The sequence below is a fragment of the Peromyscus maniculatus genome, chromosome 6 (genome assembly GCF_049852395.1).
Source record: "Peromyscus maniculatus bairdii isolate BWxNUB_F1_BW_parent chromosome 6, HU_Pman_BW_mat_3.1, whole genome shotgun sequence".
In the NCBI taxonomy this organism is placed as follows: Eukaryota; Metazoa; Chordata; class Mammalia; order Rodentia; family Cricetidae; genus Peromyscus; species Peromyscus maniculatus.
Window position 1 is genome coordinate 77,736,527 of NC_134857.1, and position 19,593 is coordinate 77,756,119.

The window sequence follows — 19,593 nt, forward strand, 5'->3', positions numbered from 1 at the left end:
AGAAGCAAAAAGGAACACTGTTCTAGATTGGAAATGCATGAGTAAAGTGGAAAGCATGTGGGAACCCTAATACCTGACGTGAATAATCATGTAACAGCTACAGAGGAACCAGAGCAGGGAGGGCGACTGGGCCATTCTGAAATTGAAAGTTCTCAAATACTGCATAACTTGTGTTTTCAAAACCGAGTTATATAATACAAGTCCGTAAGAAAAGAACTACGGTAACAAAATCAAGAGGTATGATCCGGACATCTGCGTTACATTAGACATCAAGTCATGATGCTTCCTAACGTTACCCTAGGAGTCCAGGACACTCACTGAGCTGACCGGATGTGGCAGCTACACGTACGTCTTCAGTTCAGTCTGTCCCTCTGGGCTCAGCCCTACGCTGTCTTCTATTCTGCATCCTAGCTGGACATGCAGCTGGTTGCAATGGGAAGGCTGAAACATCTTCTAAAAAAGTGGATTAAAATTCCATTGGCAGGGAGAGTCCAACACAGAAGGTGGGGAAGATACCTGCTCTAGGAAAAGACTTCTTAGGAAGCACTTGGGGTGTGAAGAGCACTTTAAACCTCAATCTGGCATGATGAGCCCCCACATCGGTGTTAAAAAACTGCTATTTCCTATTTGTGATGACACCACCTACTTCACGTGGAGCTGTGAGTGTGGTCACTTGACTAGCACAGTGCATGTGAAGAATGCTCAATACACAGTATTGCTCACGCTCACCCGCCTCTTGTTTACTGTTTGCAAACTTCATGCGTCTGATGTCATCATTTTAGGCAGGAATTACACAACACTTCTGTTTTGCACAAGTGCTTCACAATTATTTTATTTTACTTACCAGTAGGAGGAACAAGCAAAGAGATTTGATGCTTCCACGGCAGTGAGAGCATCTTGTCGAGGTGACGAAGATATGCAACAATTTGTGTTCCTCTCCAAAAAGAAGGAAGGCCTATCTTGCATTTGGAGCCAGATATTATACATGGAGAGTTGGAACGTTTAAAACATAAACCAGTTTGAAAGAAACAATAGAAATTCGTGGACTGGTCTTGACTGGCAAACTTACCTGGCTTTCTCTTTCTTTTTTAGCCATGAGCTCGAGCTCCTCCTTGGCATTACTCAGTTCTTTCTCCAGCCCTGCAACTGTGTCCGAGTCTCCTGAGATGAACACACAACACTACTTTTAGTCACGGAAACATGCTGTGACCCGTGCTGCCCTGTTTCTGAGAGGTTTACGCTAAGAACACACCCCAGCACTTGAAAAATACATACATGCACCTGCTTTAGTCTGTAGCACTGTCTGTAATGGAAACCCTACCATCAACCCACATGCTAAAGAGAAGGAATGGAATAGACTACCACACGTTCAGCCAGCAGACTACACTACACAGCTGAGAAAGATTGAGAATGAAGTGAGTGAGCTTATTTGGATTTCAAGGATACTAAATATAGATGTAAAAGAACATTTACCAGGGGAAGAAGGAAATGATACACCCATCCATATGCACATGTAAACTGTCTGCTTATTGTTTAAAAACATACACAGGAAGGAGGACAACCCAGAAATGAAACGTATTACCCTTAGTGAGTGAGCAGAAATGAGAGAGAAACAGGGATCTGGATGGGCCTTCTGAGTCCACCTTTTTATATATTTAATTTCTGAAGTTAACACTGAGTTTTTAATATGTAAGTTGGTTTGACAATGAGTTAAAGAAAAGAACTAAAAAGGTTCCATGTAAAGTTTGGGCAGTTTTTCTTGGAAGTGATGTGTCTCTGGATTTCAGGGGAATCCAAACTGGTTTTTGGAACTATCATGATGTGTCCTGGCCAAATCTACTACACAGCAATGGAGCAGGAACAGCAGAGGGAGTCTTCACAACACAGAACCGGCCCTCACCTAACGTGGGCCTGGGCACGCTGGCATCTTCTTTAGCAGTCAGTGAAGCGCTTTCATCTCTGGAGGGCATCTGCATAGAGCTCTGAAAAGTGGAACGGTTGTGGGGTTTAGAAAGACACGGGGACCATGATCACAAGGACAGACTTGGAACAGTCTCAGTTTGCAATTGCCGCCTCAAAAGTAAACAGGCAATGCAGTCGCCGTGGATACCCATGTGAGTCTACTCTTACTTGATCAGCCTGCTCTCCAAGGTCGGGGCTGATGGATGTCACTTCAACTTGCTGGTCTAAGAGTAGTGCCCGGAAGGGAATGAGGTCTCTCCCCAGGTACTGGCGCAGGGCGTGTAACTCTGAGTTTCTCTCCAGGAAGGCTTGAGCCATTTTTTCTGCAGCAGCCTGGTAACAAGGAATCACAGAGAACATTATTAGAAAGACGTCATAGCCGTAAATAAAACTGATTTCCAAATTTCTCTGAAGATTTCTTTTTAGTTTATGTGCATGAGTGTTTTGCCTGCATGTGTCCCACGTGTGTGCAGTGCCTGCAGAGGGCAGGAGGAGGTCCTCTGGGACTGGAGTTACGGGTGGTTGTCAATCACCCGCAGGTTCTCAGAAGAGTGAAGGGCGAATGTGATAAAAAGAGATGGCATGCATGTATCACATTCTCATAAAAAGGTTATATTTTAATAGTTTAGGAAAAGAGTAGAAGAAAAAAATTACCCCAAGAGAGTAAGCAAAAGGAAAAAATAAAAAAGGATGGGCCTGTCAACACTCTATCACAGATGGGGGAGGGGCCTCAGAGCCTCCCCGAGACCTGCTGACAGCCAATAGTTACTGGAGGGTGAGGTACCATTTCTTTGGTGGTGTAGCATTGGTAAATAGCCTTTGCTTCAGTAATTAACCTCCCACTCATGGTTAGGCAAGAAACCCCAATTAGACTCATTGTTCATACACACAAACGACTTGAAAGCAGGAGGCGGGGAAAGGGTCTCAGTGGGAATGGGGATGGAGGAAAAAAGAATGGGGGAGAAAATGACTAAAATACATTATGTAAATGTATGAAACTATCAACCAATAGAAAAATTTAAATATTCAAACTAGCTTCTTTCTGCCAGTTTTCTAAGAAGACGACAATACAAGGGGAAGACCTAGAACTTATCTGTGACCATTAATGTACAGACACGAACTCAGGGCTGGCAGGATGGCTCAGCAGGTGAAGGCGCTTCCCATACAAGGCCGGGGGCCTGACTTTGATCCCTGGAGCCCGTGTAAAGGTGGCAAGAGAGAGCCAGCTCCACGAAGCTGCTCTCTGATCCCCACCAATGCACCACGGCACACGTGCCTACTCATACATGATGTGTACCCAGGCACACACACAATAAATAGTAACTGTAAACTTTCAGGGGCGCTGAGATAATGAATTGGAACCCTGTTAGCTGGATGATAGCACCAACTTTCTGTGGGATGAAACCAATTGTTTAGATGAAGAGCTGAGCTCCCATCACAATTTCTAAATGAAAATTAAAAAAAAAAAAAAAACTTGCATTTTCAGTTTGTAAAATTTGGACTCTTTTGAGATAGGGACGATCACTCAAGTCTTGATAACTTAGATAATACTTCAGAATTCCATTCTCCTTTCTCCAAAGCAATCAGAAGATTAAGAAAGTGAAAATAATGGATACATGCATTGTGTAGGCCACCTTCCAGATGCAATGTTCTAACCCTTTCATTCTGGCTGATGAACAGCTGTAGTTCATACACTGAAGGAAAGAAGCCAAGCTGACTGTAGAGAGTGAGCCCGGGTCGCCAGCCCCACACTTCCTATCTGCTGACATGAGTATCACAGGACCCTTGTCTGGTTTCACAGCAGCGCTTACTTGGCTCGCCTGCTCCCGGGTATTCATCGACTGAAGCAGCCCCTGGATCTCCAGTTCATGCTCCACAGCTTGTTTATTCTGATCACTCAGAAGGTCCTGCAGCATCTTTTCTTTCTGCTGCAGGCGCTGGCACAGCTCCTCAGCTATCTCACTCTGGCCAGGTCCGAGTTTGCAGAGTAATGTTGCCCTGAGATCCTAATGGGAAAGGGAAGGTACAAATTTCTGGAGGACAGAATTTTCTCTACCACATATTGAAAGGATTGAAGGAACCCATCGTAACGATAAGATTCTTGGGAACATTATAATGCCTTATCATTTGTTTCCCCACACCTAACACAGGCCCACGACTTGGAAGGCTAGATATATATACTCGGTGAACGAATACAAACAATATAGAAAAACGCCTAGAATGGCAGCTTTCACGATTTCTGAAAGTTTTCCTTATGCTTGGGCACGTGACAGTTAATGGCGGGTGGAGCAAAGGAACACTGAGCTCCTTCACTTCCTCTGCAGTGTATGTAACCTTGGAGGGGGAGGACAGAGCCATGGGCTAAGGGAATGGAGTGAGGGTAAGGGGGCACATGCCCCCTGCAGGCCCAAGCCTCAAGTAGGAGGAGGAGGCAAGCTTGAAGCCAGCCTGGATACAAGCAAGACCCTGTCTGGAAAAAAAAAAAAAAAAAAAAAAAAAAAGAGGACCAAGGGAACTGTACCCGTAAGGAGAGTAATGCCACTACAGCTCCTGGTCTACGCAGAAGTACAGCCTGGTGCTTAAAACCGTGGAGCCCTGCTGCCTGGACAGAGGCAACCCTGCGCCTCTGCTACGCTGCTCTGACAAGTTACTTAACCTCAAACGTCTAGGTCTTTGCTTTGAAAGCAGAGTATGTCCTCATGAACTTGGGAAGATTCACGAAGTTCATTTCCCTTAAGCTCTTAAAATGATGCCTGGCCCAGCAAGTACATCGTAACTATTATAATACAGGTTAGTTATGAAGCAGATGTATTTTTAGATCTAATTAATTCTCAGACAGCTTCTCTGAGAACGATAAATGACATGTGATGTTTACAGTTGTAAAGAGGATTCCCAGGGAAAGGTAGCTACTCGCCCAGGCACAGGATATAGTTGAAGCCTTGGGTCGCTGGCTCCTGCGGCCTGGGGGGTTGGGGGGTGCGGCCTGGGGCTGTGTCCAGCATCCCCGAGCCCACGCTCTGGAGTTACTGAGGTCTTACCTCCACCTCTTTGTCCTTGCTGTGCAGAGATGTCTGCAGCTGCTGAAGGACGCTCTCCTGTTCCTTCCGCCAGTGGTCAGATTTGGTTTCCAATTCTGCTTTCAGCCACTGGAGGTTTTGACAGGTGGCAGTTAACTGCTCCAGTTCCAGGCCTTTGGCCCTCAGGAGGCCCTCCATACTCTACAGGGACAGACACAGCAAACGTAAGGCCAAGGGGCACCCCACACTCCTCAGGAGGAGAGATTTGTAAGAGGAGAAAACACAGAATGTCAAACCGGCGTTTTTCTTTAATGTGGTTTATAGAGAGGTAAATATAGAATGCATGATAAATAGGATGGGGAGAGTTTCTCTCGAGAAAAAGTGAATGGCTTCTTTAAGAACTGACAGATGGAAGCTAGACAGCATCTAAAGTAAGTATGTAAAAAAAAAAGCTAAAAGTGTATGTTAAGAAAACAAGCGGTCGCTGGGCGGTGGTGACGCGCGCCTTTAATCCCAGCACTCGGGAGGCAGAGCCAGGCGGATCTCTATGAGTTCGAGGCCAGCCTGGTCTATGGAGTGAGTTCCAGGAAAGGTGCAAAGCTACACAGAGAAACCCTATATCAAAAAAAAAAAAAGAAAGAAAGAAAGAAAGAAAGAAAGAAAGAAAGAAAGAAAGAAAGAAAGAAAGAAAAGAAAGAGAGAGAGAGAGAGAGAGAGAGAGAGAGAAAGAAAGAAAGAAAGAAAGAAAGAAAGAAAGAAAGAAAGAAAGAAAGAAAGAAAGAAAGAAAACAAGCGGTCACATAATACACTGATATCTATAGAACATCAATGTGAAAAATACAATATAAAGTGTGCGTGCATACACATTACCACAGCAGTGCTCACGGGAAAGCGTATGCGCACTTCCATATTACTAGACAAGGATGAGAAGTCAGAACCACGCACACAGCAATCTCCATGCACTAACCCCCTCTAGGTCCACAACATAAAGCTTCGAAGCCTCCCTCTCGGCTCCCGGTGGTGGAAAGAGAGAATGCTGCCGCTTTTCTTTGGTTCTGAAACTCTGGGTCTCAGAGAACAATGCTTCGAACCTGAGGCTTCAGGCCCAGAAGGCAATGGGGAGGTGGGGGGGCGGGGAGCGGGGAGAGCAAGGTGGATTTGGCTCTTACTTGCATGGTGGTTTCATTGGCGGACAGGACACTACGCAGCCTCTCTAAATCATGATCTCGCTCTCGCACAGCTAGGTGAAGCTGCTGCAATTCCTTGTCCTTTTCTTCTAGAGCGGAGAACTTTTCCTCGAGAGCCCGCTGCAAGGAAAATAAGGCTCCTAAATTCCGGATAGTTTAATTCCTAAACTATCACCTTTAATCAAGTCGGTCCCAAATGTGAACGAACAGAAAACTGAAGCCCCCACGCAGTCCTTCAGACACTGAGTGTGGCCAGGCCACCGGCAGAGGCATGGGGGAGCTGGCTGCGTACCTCCAGAACAGCAGCTTGGGCTTGTATCTGCTGCTGCATTTTCTCCAGCAACAGCTCATTCGTTTCTGGAGTTTTGTCTGGGTTATCTCGATACCGTAGGAGCTCCTGAAGTTCCTAATGAGACAAAAGTACTTTCCTTTATCCTTTTACCTCTTAGCTGAATTTCTTCATTGTTTTTCAAGGAACTTGTTATTTAGCACATATACACAAAATGCTCAGAGATAACAGATATGTAACTTGTTAATGATTCTGCAACAAACAGACTAGCAGGTGAACTAGTCTGCTCACGGAAACACAGAACACGCTGCCTGACTCTGCCTAAAGGTGTCAGTAAAGATTTCAGCAAGGATTTTGAGCTAGGCCTGGTGGGGCATTCCTGTGGTGCCAGCAATAAGGGGGCAGAGGCAGGTGGATTTCTGTAAGTTAGAGGCCAGCCTCGGCTACAGAGCTCCAGGTCAACCAGGGCCACATTCTCAGACCCTGTCTCAGAACAAAACAAAACCAAATACAACAAAAAGATACTTCTCAAATGAAGATGTGGCATGGGTCCTGTGAGGGAGTGGGAATTATACACAATGGTACATAAAAATCATATGCTCTGAAATTTAAGCAATTCAATATCCTGAAAGCTCAGAGTGGGTAACAACTGATCACGCCTCTTAGTGCCCCATATTCCCCTAACATTTTCACTCTGTCGTTGAATTCTGTAGAAGTTCATATCTTCTGTCATGTCTCAGGAAGCAGAATGTCTGCCTCAGAGGTGTTCTGTGTGCTGAATACTGCCTACGCAGTTTACGTTTGCACACAGAGCTAGGTACTTGCTGGGTAGCTGCTTCACAGATTGTATGTTCTACTCACTTTACGTGTTTCCAGCTCCATCACTCACACACGAGGCACAAGGCAGGCCTTGAGGTGGGCACCTGAGAGCTCCAGAAGCTGGCTTTGGTTGGAGAACTCACCTGAAACAGTTGCTCTTTGAGACTCAGACTCTGACGTAGGTGTTGAATGTCTTGTTCCCGGATTCGAATCTCATTGTATTTTTCCATCTCTAGGGTATTAAGCTGTTGGTTCTTACTATGCAATTCTCCTTGGAGGTGTTGTAAAGCTTTCCGTAATTCCTGAAATAAATATACCCTCTTTTTAAACTAACCTCTTCACATGATCATCAGGTATGAAGGTCTTAATGCTGTCAAGACAAGCTGGGCATGATGACCCCTGTCTATAATCCCAGCTTCCAGAGAGCCCAAGGCAGAAGGATCTCAAATTCAAGGCCAGCTTAGGCAACACATTTTGATCTCATCCCCAAAACAAAACAAGACAGACAAAAACTACAGCATGAAATATAAAGTAGCAAAAAAAAAAAAATCATTATTTAAATTGATATAGAAACGTATATAGGGTATAAATCAAATAGGATATGAAAGCTTATGAAAGTTATGGAGTAGAAAGTCGATTTGACAGCGTAGTTCAGTGTTCGTTTTCTGATCTGAAAGGAGAGCTCAGCAGTCTGCTAAGGGAGAGTCTGCACTGTACCCCGGAGCCCTTTACTAAGCTCAGAGCTGCTACCATCTTCCTCCCGAAAGGATTCAGCTTCTTAATTTTCATTACACCTCAACCCTGAAAAATATCTGAAATAATTCAGGGCTCATAATTAATTTCTGAACTACTAAAGTAGGAGATATAGCATGTGCTCCATGCTAACAAGATAGAGGTAAAATGCTTACATGCTAATTATACATGTAAATGCCCCTCCCTACTTTACCTAATGACTTTTTCAATTCAATTTATTTATTTACTTATTGTGTGTGTGTGTGTGTGTGTGTGTGTGTGTGTGTGTGTGTGTGATGCATATGAGTGCAGGTGTGCATGTGTGGAGGTCCAAGGGAACAATGTTCAGGAGTTGGTTTTCTCCTTCCAGCAGAGGTCCTGGGGCTCCACTGCTTGTGAGGCAAGCGCATTTGACTTGCTGGGCCATCTCACCGGCGCCAGCTGCCTGTACACTTTCAGAATGACAGGCCAGCAGATACCTCCTCCTCCATGAAGCTTTCCCATGCCTTCCTCCCTGGACCCCTCCTAGACACAGGAACATAAAGCTGCATTTTTTGGCCGTATTCGCCCTATTGAAACTGCCACCTGACTGCCTCTCCTATTAAACTAAGTAATTGAAGAGGCAGAGTCTCTGATATTCACCTTTGTATTTCCAGGACACAGTCTGCTCACCTGGTACTTGACCCACGGGCAACAAATACGGAACCAGATTAGACTAAGCAAATGATTCAGGGGTTCAGGTTCAGCACACACTGTGCTGCTTAAAAGTGACCGTAGGGGCAAAGTCAGCCTCGGGAGCCACCAAACGGTTAATGATTTACCTGGTTATGTTTCCAAGCAGCTTCCTTCTGTTGCTCTCTCTCCCGGGCCGCAGCCTCTACAAACTGCATGCACCTCTTGACATCGGCCAGTTGCCGCTCTTTCTGGCGCACCAGCCTCTGGAGCTTCTGGATTTCAAGCTGGCTACAGAACAGAGCACTCTGAAGATCAAGCAGGGCCACCTGTTGCTGAGCTGGGGCCGCGCCCTCTGAGCTCTGAAAAGGGCAGAACCATAGTCATAACCACAATCACAAGGCCTGGAGCAGCAGAGAGAACTGTGCAGCCCAGGGGACGCCACTCCCGCCGCCTACAGCCCTCACGTACCTGGAGCTGTCCAAGCTGGCTTTGGTGCAGCATCTCACGGAGCTTTACCATTGTGTCATTCTGTCCTTCGATCACCTGGTACAGCTCCTCGGTCTGGAAACGAGAGAGGGATAGCATGCTGATGGTGGCCAACTACACATAACAAATTACCTTGTCTCTCCTGCACAGACGCCAGCAACAGAATCATTCCAAAATACTGACTGAGGGGACAGGTTTGCTAGTCTCGCAGAAGTACTTACCACTTCCACAGAATGAACTATTTCCCACAGCTCTGTGATTACATAACATTTTACCTCACTTTCCCTGCTTTTTAGCGATTCCTTGAGGCTCTGGATTGTCACATCTTGCTCCTGAGACGACTCCTGTGCAGATTTTAGTTCACAGCTCATTTCATTCAGTTTCTCTTGAAGAATCTGAAGTCAGCAGAAAAATTCTCGTTAGCTCCATGATGGTTTTTAACCTCGAGGGCCATCAAACTGTCCTGTACATGTGGGGTTTAGAGAAAGTCTCAGGGCATATTGTCTCGTTTCTTCCCCGTGCATAGTAACCATGAGAGTCTGAACACGAAGAGAAGTAGCAAATATGAACTGCTTCCCTCAGTGCTCAAACACCTCAGTTCTCATGGGCTGCACACTCTCTCTGTCAAAAGCCATACTATTCTTCCGGCCCTTCCATAGGACCAAGGAGTGCCTGCTGCCTGGTATAGGACAGGCTACTATAAACGCGTACTAGAGCAGATTTTCAGGAGCCCCCTTGGGACGACTGCCTTGTAAGCAGATATTAAATCTACGGACTATATAGGAATAAGAAGACACACTAAAATCAAGAGCACGGACTTCTGGTCTCAGAGCCTTAGTATATAGAGTTAAGGATTACATAGAGGGTCTAATCTCATTCCTAGATGGCAGCAGGAATTGGGGTACGCATGGAACAAGCTAAAATCCTGAGAAGAAACAAAGGGAAGGTCTGAGCAAGCTATGAGGATCTGAGTTTGACCCCAGCAGTCACATAAAAAGGTGTGTGCTTGTAATCCTAACTCTGGGAAGGTGAGAACAGATGGATCCCTGAGCTTGCTGGCCAACCAACCTAGCCTAATTTTCAAGCCCCGGGTCCCAGTGAAAGACTACGTCTCCCAGATACCCCACGGTAGATAGTTCCTGGGGAAGAGTACCTGAGACTGACCTCTAGTCCACGTGCACCCACATGCATGTGGACTACCTGTACGCACACAACTCACACATACAAGGAAGGAAATAAAGATGAAAGTGTAGAACTATACTTTGAAATCAACTGTTCCCCAGAGAACTGGGGATGCCACAGTATTCACCTCCCAAGTCCTACTCAGGATGACGGAGCTGGGCTAGAGCCAGTTCTGACCATACCTTGTTGGTGGCCTCTGTTTGCTGGATTTTGTCCTGGAGCTCTTCCGCGTGGGAATCAGACGCAGATTTACTGATAACAGCCTGGGTGACAGGGGTCTCCTCTGAGCTCAGCTTCTGTTGCTTGAATAACTTTTCAGGCTGGGGCTGGGAGACAGCAGAGACAAGCACACTGAGTGAATGCAGTCAATGACCCATTTGATTTCCATGTTCAGACTGGGCCTCCTTTCTCAGAGCGCACTCTTAGCAAGTAGTAGGACTGTCTTCCGGAAGTCACCTGGTGATCTGTTCAGCAACTATGGTTTCCAATTATCTGAGACGCCATCCCTACTAATTGTCATTCTCTACCCATTCTCACAAACACTGCTTTGTCGGGTAAAGCAAATAACTCGGAATTTAAAGAGAAGAGGCACTTAAAAAAAAGAACAGGATTATGTCAATCAAATATTTGCTTCATTCTATTTCATTCTATGTCTAACCAGGAAATTAAGACAAACATCGAAGGGTCAAAGTTATATTCCAATTACCTGTCCTATAACAAGCCTGTTTGTATTGTTGGAAAACCTGTAGCCCCTTTTTTTTAAATATGGGCCATCCAGAAAACAGCATTTCTGGTCACCAAATCTTCTTAATTTATACTACTGTTGATAGGAGATGCCCTTGTTCTTAAGAAATACATATGGAAGTATCTAGAGCAAATGGAAAATCTCTATAACTATTAATAATTCTCACTTGTTTGCAAGGCAAAATGTGGCAAAACAGCAGTAACACTTGGTAAATCCAGGTAAGGAAGCGTGGGAGGCTTTTGTCTTTTTTTTTTTTTTTTTTTTTTTTTGGCTCCATAAATCAAAAATATTAAAAATGAAGAGTGGAAAATAAAAATAAAAACATAACCATAACAGTCTGGAAGGACATGTGCTTTCTAAGACTACTGAATCTTAAAGAGCACAAGGTGGACTACATATCAAACTATACCTGAAGATCACGAGGAGCTAAAGTACTGGCTGCCTAAGGAATTCATGGTGCGTTAACTCCTCCCTCCCCTGCCAGCCCCTTTCTCATCAGGAAAACAAAGAACTGCTATTCGTGTTTTTCTTTCTTCACACTCTCAAACTTTACCATCTTCCAGGGGCTGGGGTTACAGCTGCCTGTAAATGTCTTCCTGCAAGGGGCTGGCTGGAGGAAGTCAGGTGTGTTCTGTTTCCCCAGGGCTGTTTATCATGGTTTCTAACACTAAACACAGAGCGCTGTGTGAGGTTCTGTGGGGAATACAATTCAGGCAAATATTTAGCTCTGGATCCCAACAGCCTTGGTCTCTTGAGGAAGTGGTCACACCAAAAGACTATTCATCTTGACAGGTCATATAAAAAAGATTCTTGGGAGAGACAAAATCTATCTAGATCTATAATGAAGATGAGATGCTTGCAGCTGGCTATGGCAAGTGAGGAAGAATGTTCTGGGGAAAGGGGAGGAAATGAGTGGGGCTAATGGATACAAAATATCAACTTTGTTACTTTTCTAAGCAGAGTGATCTTGTAACTGACCACTCACATCAAATCACCATTTTTCTTTTCTTTCTTTCTTTTCTTTTCTTTTCTTTTTTTCCTTTTGAGATGGTCTCACAACCCAGTCTGGCCTCAAGCTCACAACTTTGTCTCAGCTTCTCAACTGCTAAGATTGCAAGCCTACTCCATGGCGGCCAGCTTCAAACCACTGCTAAGAATGAGAAAGGTGCAATTAATTCTGTCAGGAAAAACAGGTACAAATAAGGATGTTTTATTACCTTGTTTACAAGCCCATAGCTCTATCTGAGCAGCTCATTAAAAGGCTGTTTTATCCCCACTAAACAAATTGATAAAACAAAACCTTCAAATCCTAAAAGGTGAGATGATCAAAGTGGTACTAAGACATAGTCCCAAACATAAACACATGGCAGGAAATTACAACAAGCAGAAGAGTTCTGAAAGTTGACTAATGACTCATGAAAACGCTCAGCCTTCTGAGAGCATCCTCTAGAAGCTGGACTTGAAGGTTTGCTTTGAGAAGACATGGGGGTGAAATGGGCCCCTTTACCCTGGTTACGCCTCTCAGTACAGCTCGTTAACTTCATCCGCTCCCTCAACACACACCTGTTGAGCACTAAGGAGCACACACTATGTTGGAGGGAAACAAAAAACTGCATAGGACAAAAGTGACTGCTCTTGAAGCAGACTTTACAGCACTTGGATTTGGTGGCTACGCAATAAATACGGAAATACAGAGTATCCGCTAGTGGTTCCTCCTTTGTAGTAACACAGGAAAGTACTACGGAGAATTGGAGACTGTTACTTTGTATCAACTAGAGGAGGGTTCCTTTTGAGACAGTACCCAAATGGACATCTGAAGGGGTCAAGAGATAGTCATTCCAAAGCAACAGAGGATCCAGCCAGGCAGAGAGAACAGCTGACGGAATCTGAGCCTGGGAAAAGAAAAGCCTGTATGTCTAGAAAGGTATATTCCAAGAGAAATACAGCCTGAGCCACGGGTGTAATTTTTAATTTTCTCATAGCTTCCCTGAATACATTTTTAAAAAATCGAACTTAGTTTTGACAATGTGTTAAAGCTAATATTTTTAAAACATTACAAATGTGATCAATATAAAAAATAAGACATTGTAATTTTTAAGTATTTGAAATCTGAGGTCTATTTTACACTTAGAGTACATTTCAACTCAGATTAGCCACGGATCAAGTGGACAAGAGGGGTACAGGCTGGTGGGGGCCTTATTAGAACACATAGGACAAGGGGCAGTGTAACAGGGTCAGGTGTTAAGGGAGGCACACATGGCCCAGGTCTAGGGGATAATTCAGCTAGCTGCATCTGAACTGGGATGAGAAGTGTCTGCAGTATTTCATGTACTCACATTTGATTTTTGATGGTGCTGGGTATCAAACCCGGGGCCTCGGGCAGCTCTGCCCCCAGCCCTGACTGCAGTGTTTTCTAGCAGAAAAGCAATCCTATTTACATGTTCAAAAGCTCGCTCCAGCTGCGCTGTCGATGATGCACAGTTAGGAAGCCCCGGCAGAAAGGCGGTCAGCCAGGAAGCAGGTGAAAGGTGGCTGGATCATAAAGACAGCAGTGAGAAGATAAGTGGATGGGTCTGGGACCGTTCATGTGCTGTGGCTCCAGACAACTGGAGGCCCGAGAAGAAGCAGCAAGGATGATGACTCCCAGAAATACTTGAGATATTTGTTGTGAATAAAAGATGCCTCCCCTGGAGCAATAGCAATGATGTCACACGCATACCACAAGAGATGACTGAAATGGATACCTACAATTCTAACGGACAAAGAAAACTGTCAGTGATTCAGTGGTAGAGCAGCCTCTCTAAGACCTGGCTTTTTGTTTCCTCGGTGTAAAGTAACTCCAGTCATGTCCACTACAAATATGAAATCTCAACCACAGCAAGCAGAATTGAAGAAATTCACTCCAGGACTGGAGATACAGTGCAGCTGTTATGTTTACCTAGCATAAACAAGACCTCAGGCTCAAGCCCCAAATCTCTAGTGCTGGGATCAGGGAACAGTTTCACTATTAAAACGGCAGGAAGGTAGTCCTAGTCATTCACTTTACATCGGAGAACTTAGGGCTCTGAAGGAAGCCACACGCTAACCAGCCATTCCAATCCCACTTTACATACAAGGAAACGGAAAGCTACATAAGGTGGGTTAAGATATTCAGGTGACAGAAAAGGTCCAGAAGTGTCCAGGGAAAACTAAATTGCAGCTGGTGATGCAGCTTTTATTCCTATGAACCCACAGCTCACCATACCGTCAGGAACATTTTAGGGATCAAAGGTTTGTGCTTAATGAATGAGACCCATAAAAACAAACCAAACTAAAAGAGGCCTGTCTCCTACTTCCCAGGCAATGTTCTAATCCTTCAGCAGCCCTCTTGGAAGCAAGACCATTTCCTTGTATATGTTTCTCTACATGCCCACGTTTATATTCACATATATGTGGTCTCTACGCCTCCATGTATAAACACAGGGATACAGGAGGGGCAACTCTGAGGCAGAAGATTGCCACAGGCCAGGAATCTGCATCTCATGTGAACGTCTCAGCCTGAATCACAGGAAACTTCTGATTCTGTGAATGACTTATTTAAGACATGGGAGGTGTCTGTTTCTCCTTTCTTCGTAATTTACTCTTTTATAGCATGGAAAAACGCCTTTTCAGAGAAGCCCAAAGGCCATTTAATAAGCTCCTCTGAGTCAGGACTGTGTACTAAGTTCTTGTGAAGTACCAAGCACATAAGCTTATAGGTCCTAGAAAGATTCAACACAGCCCGATGTCGGTGATCCTTAGATTAGTAGCATTAGGGTAATTCCCAGATACTTGGCTTCTACAACCATGACCTAACCACAATGTCCTTTCAAATTAATTACTTTCAAGTCAGAGTTAGTATGCATGCTTCATCAATCTGGAAAAGGAGAGCGATGTCCAGGCCTAGTGTACACAACACAAGGCTAAAGAGCAGTTGTTTTTACCTCTGCATCGGCAGCATTTTTCCGGGCATGTTCTAATCCTAATAGTGAGTCACAGATCTCAAACTGCTATAATCGCCTATCCTACTGTTAATCATCAGAGACAAACAAGATCCAACGGCTAGCATAAAATTAAAGACCCAACCTTTGATTAGTATCTAATGTCTATATTTCCCAAAGGGCCTGATCTACCTAAATATACAGCAAAGGTTTAAGTGGGGCAAATTCACAATAGTCCCAAGGGAGCAGGCCTTGCCATTGTAAGGTTTGAAGCAAAGATGTGCTCTTTGAATTTGGACAGAAAGGAGCCTGTAGTGGTCCAGAGCTCTGCGGATTGCTGTTTACTAAGGGGCCACACCCCCTTATCATAGCTTTTCTATGTCAGGAAATAAAGAAGGAAATTACTACCCAGAACAAGACGTCAAACCTTTCTGCAGATGATCTGAAGAGCCAGGGTCCACAGAAGGCAAATAAATGATTTGCATAGCATCAGTAAGCAAGAGAAATATACTGTTGCTGTTTATCTTACTATAAGGAAGGAGGTGTAGGGGGGAGGGGGGGAGGGAAGAAAAGCCACCAGGAGGGATCGTCATGCTGACAGTTAACACGCATACAATGGGTTAAGTGGAGGACCAAACAAAGGAATCAAAATGGCTAAACAGAACGGTCCTATTGTAGGAAAAAGTTTGCTTTCAAGGTTCTTGTATCTACAAATCAAAAAGAAAACTAACAAAAAACAACTTATTTCCCCATCGTGACCAGCCTATTTTCAGATGCTAATATGAGAATACCACGTTTAATTTGTAGCATCTGTGTCTGGTCACAGAAACACTGGGCCAAACACAGAAGTGAGGCTCCATTAAGGAAAGAAAGGAAGCACCCAGGTGCTAGGCATGTGATGAAAGCAGGGTTTTGCATACATTTTAAAACATTCCTTGTGCTTTCTACTAAAGTTCTTATTGGTACACAAATTTTACACGCAGCCTAACTATGTCTCAAAAATCCCATTTCATTGGACTCTCGACTTCACTCATTACCAGACTGTAAGTCTCTGGACCCCTGTTGACAGAGGACTAAGATTCCCAGTGACTTCTAGATTGCCCACCTTTGCCAATTGTGCCAGGATGTTGAACAGAATTAACTGAATCCAGCATTTAGTGTTGCTGTGGAAACAAAGTAACAGCTACCTGGTCCCTGTAAATAGCTGAATTTAAAAGGGAGGTCTGTAGTCATGTAGGGGGACATGAATAGTTCAAATTAAGTTCATTCTCCAGTCATGAAGAAAGTCAAGACTATGGTGAGTGAATCCCTTTCTTACTAACAACTACCTCCCAGGAGGGCTGAGTAGAAAAGCTGCCTGTGCAGTCTTCGCCTTAACTTTATGAGTGACAACATTTGAATTCCCAAATATCTCCCATGAACAAGTCACCATTGACTCTCAAATGACTGTTATTATAACAAACATTGCCCAGATGTTCCTTCGAGAGATTAACAGGTTTTACCCTATGCTATGCGCTACCCATTTTGAGGCATCTGGGAGATGGAAAGCTTAACGCTCCAGGGAGAACTGGCCAGGAAGCTAACTCTCTTACAGAAAGACAATGGAAGATATCATGCACAAATCTAAAAACAAAAATGGTAAAAAAAATCAATGGGTGGGGGGACTTTTGGTGCCATAAGTGAAATGAAATGTCTTCTTTCTACAGGACTTTTGGTATGTAAAAGATACGCAATTTTGACAATAGAAAAATCAACAAAGAATGCTTAAAAGGTTTATGAAAAGCAACTTACCTAAGTGTAAGTCACATTTACTAAATGAGGCATGAGCAAAAAGTATAGCCAACATGGGCCGGGCGGTGGTGGCGCACACCTTTATTCCCAGCACTTGGGAGGCAGAGACAGGTAGATCTCAGTGAGTTTGAGACCAGCTTGGTCTACAGAGTGAGTTCCAGGACAGCCAGGACTGTTAAACAGAGAAACCCTGTTTTTTTCCAGCCTAGAACATTACTATCCTGAAACTCATCAAATCACGGGAAACCTATGGGCAGCTCATCGGAAAGGCACGCGTGGAGCCATCATGGATACCTGGAACTGGAGTGGCAGATACTCGTCATCGAGGTCATCCCACAGCTCCTGCAGGTCTGAAAGGTCCAAAGGATAGCTCACAGGTGTCAAAGGCCTGTTAAGGAAACTGGAACTAACTCCATTTGTCATGATATGGCCAGGCTTGGCTCCAAGTGGGCTGGATTTCACTGGAATTGGAAGCTTGCTCCCTCGGGGACTCTGGAGGGGCTTGTATTCAAGACCTTTAATCATGCTAAGAGCTAGCTCCAGTTTGTGGTTACAGAAAGGCTGTGGAGCCTGCTCATCCGAACAATAGTCACACTTCAGAAGTTCTTTGGTACTCCTCTCCGTTTCCTCCTCTTTCTGTTGGGGAGGACTGGCCTGCACACTAGCATCCAAAGATTCCACCGAGGAACCTGGCGTCCCTTCCTCCATGCTTTCTCCATCCGGGGGAACTTTTGTGCTTGCTAAGTCTGGCGGCCCAACCTCTGACAATGCTGGTTCTTCGGTGCAAATGCTGGTCGAATACCTGCTAGAGGGGGCATAAGAAATACTTCTGGCCACTTTGCGAGGCACCTTACAAATGGCTTCATAGTCAGAATCTGCAACCCGCAAAGCCGCACAACCGCGGCATCTCCTGGGTCGGTTTCCGGGGCCTTCGGAACCATGACAGCTGTGTGACTCCTGAATCTGATCCTCATTTTCAACCCAGCACTCAAACCCTGAAAAGGCAAAGTCTTCCTGGAGCAGTGCGGAGTACCTCATATCTGGCAAGCTGGAAATGTCCACCGTCCCACTCCCCGCCTTGATCTCCTCGCCAGAGTCATCGTTATTCTTCCGATACATACTGGCGATGCAGAACTTGAGGCGATCCTTCTCCAGCAGCAGCTTCTGCAAGCGCTCGATAGACAGGGCTTCGATCCTTGCAATAACAGTATCGAATCGATAGATGCGATCGAGCATGAAAGCGCACTTGCTGCAAGCAAACTCGGCTCTGCCATCGCGAGTGACATCTTTGCCCAGGACGTACGAAAGCAGAACTTGGAGGTTGAGCTTGGACGTGGTATGGAAGATCCAGCGCCGCTGGTTACCACACAGCTCCCGGGCACAGATCCTGCAAATCTCTTTCATCTTTACTCCGGGAAGGGTGGCCGAGCGTCTCGGTAACGGCCCCAGCTGCGAGCTGCGACTCACTGGCTCTGGGATGCGTTCCTCTTCCCACCTCGATTGTCTGGGGCTGGCATGGTCCTGCCCGGGGTCCTCACTGGGTAGGGGCGCACCTCGGAGCGCGCAGGCTCTGGGTACCACTCGGCCAGCCCCGCCCCTCGGTCAGGGGGCGGGCGCGGAAACACCGAGGCGGGGGGATGCTGAGTGACGGGATGCGAGCCGAGCGCCGACGCTGCCAAGGCCCCCTACAGCTGTCTCTCCGGCGGGCCGCCGTGTCCTCTACGTCCTCCCGGGCGGGCAGGCAGGGCTCCCGGACGGTTGCAGAGGCTCCGGGCTGACGCAAAGCCCGGGCGAGGAGGCATCAGATTTCAAGATGGCGCCGGGGCCGGCGGCCTCCCCGTGACGCCTCTGGGAGTTGTAGTCCGACCGCGGCGGCTCTGCGCATGCGGGCTGGCGAGCACCTCGCCCCCGCCCTCTCCAGCTATCCCGATAAACGTGGGCTTATCGCCGAGAGGAGCGTGGAAAACCAGGTGTCGGGCGGGTGCCTGGCTGCTTTACTCTGATAAGATCTCACCAAATGCACGCCCTGATCCCTTCGAGGGCTCCATCTCCGCTGCTGGATGCCTGGAGGCTCCTCCCAGGGAGGAGAAAGCCCAGTCCCCTCCCTGTCGGTCCACGGCCCAGTGCCACGTACTCTGGACGTGGCCTGGCGGTGCCACTAGGTACCGCTGCGCCACCGCCTTCTCGGGCCGCCGCCCCACCTCCTCTCCTAAATTCACTCTGGCTCTGGGGTCAGAAGGCCCCAGGCGGCCGAGATGGGTGGGGAGGGCCTGATAACTGGAGGAGGCAGGTAGAGCGAGTTTGGCGCTGCCAAGCTAAGGTTGAACGTTCCCTACTATTGGATGGATCTAAGGATGGGGACTAGTGTGTCAGTGTTGGGGGATGGGCGGCTAGGCCTCGCTGGCCTACGTGTTTGGTCCTTTTATGGAGTGGGGAGTGGAGCATGGCCAGCGCACAATGCAAGCACCTGAGAGAGAGAGAGAGAGAGAGTCCAGCAAACTCCCGGGTGGCTGCATCTGTTAATCAAGATTTTAAAGATAACAAGAGAAAGGGCTTTGTCAAGCTAGAGGCCTCCCGAGATTATCACGAATTCTCCTTTTCGACATGGAGAGGGGAGACAGAGGCTTCTTTGAGAACGTTTTCAACTCAAGTGCTTCAGAATTAGGGCTGGAAATTCACTGGCATAGTTAGTCCTGGGTTTTACTGCCGTGCAGTTAAGTCCCCCACCCTTGTGTACAGAACTTCACAC

At 46.1% G+C, this 19,593-nt stretch overlaps 1 protein-coding gene across 23 annotated transcripts in view; it reads right to left on the reverse strand.

Annotated features, from left to right (window-relative positions):
• Nucleotides 1-19,593, reverse strand: part of Pde4dip (phosphodiesterase 4D interacting protein) — a 199,746-nt gene that overhangs the window by 51,405 nt on the left and 128,748 nt on the right. For 21 of the 23 annotated variants that reach the window (XR_013052239.1, XR_013052238.1, XR_013052237.1 and 18 more), the window contains exons 1-13: nucleotides 17,139-19,243; nucleotides 10,532-10,675; nucleotides 9,443-9,562; nucleotides 9,150-9,242; nucleotides 8,828-9,040; nucleotides 7,418-7,576; nucleotides 6,459-6,572; nucleotides 6,149-6,286; nucleotides 5,001-5,180; nucleotides 3,774-3,968; nucleotides 2,131-2,295; nucleotides 1,901-1,982; nucleotides 1,070-1,161 (exon numbers count right to left, since the gene is read on the reverse strand). Coding sequence is in view for 20 of the 23 variants with exons in the window: in XM_076574644.1 (XP_076430759.1) it covers nucleotides 1,070-1,161; nucleotides 1,901-1,982; nucleotides 2,131-2,295; nucleotides 3,774-3,968; nucleotides 5,001-5,180; nucleotides 6,149-6,286; nucleotides 6,459-6,572; nucleotides 7,418-7,576; nucleotides 8,828-9,040; nucleotides 9,150-9,242; nucleotides 9,443-9,562; nucleotides 10,532-10,675; nucleotides 17,139-18,248 (2,805 nt within the window). In the remaining 3 variants the exon portion in view is untranslated. Of the gene's footprint in view, nucleotides 1-1,069; nucleotides 1,162-1,900; nucleotides 1,983-2,130; nucleotides 2,296-3,773; nucleotides 3,969-5,000; nucleotides 5,181-6,148; nucleotides 6,287-6,458; nucleotides 6,573-7,417; nucleotides 7,577-8,827; nucleotides 9,041-9,149; nucleotides 9,243-9,442; nucleotides 9,563-10,531; nucleotides 10,676-17,138; nucleotides 19,244-19,593 lie in introns of those variants that run through there. The other 2 variants (XM_076574651.1, XM_076574649.1) reach the window with 1 other exon arrangement.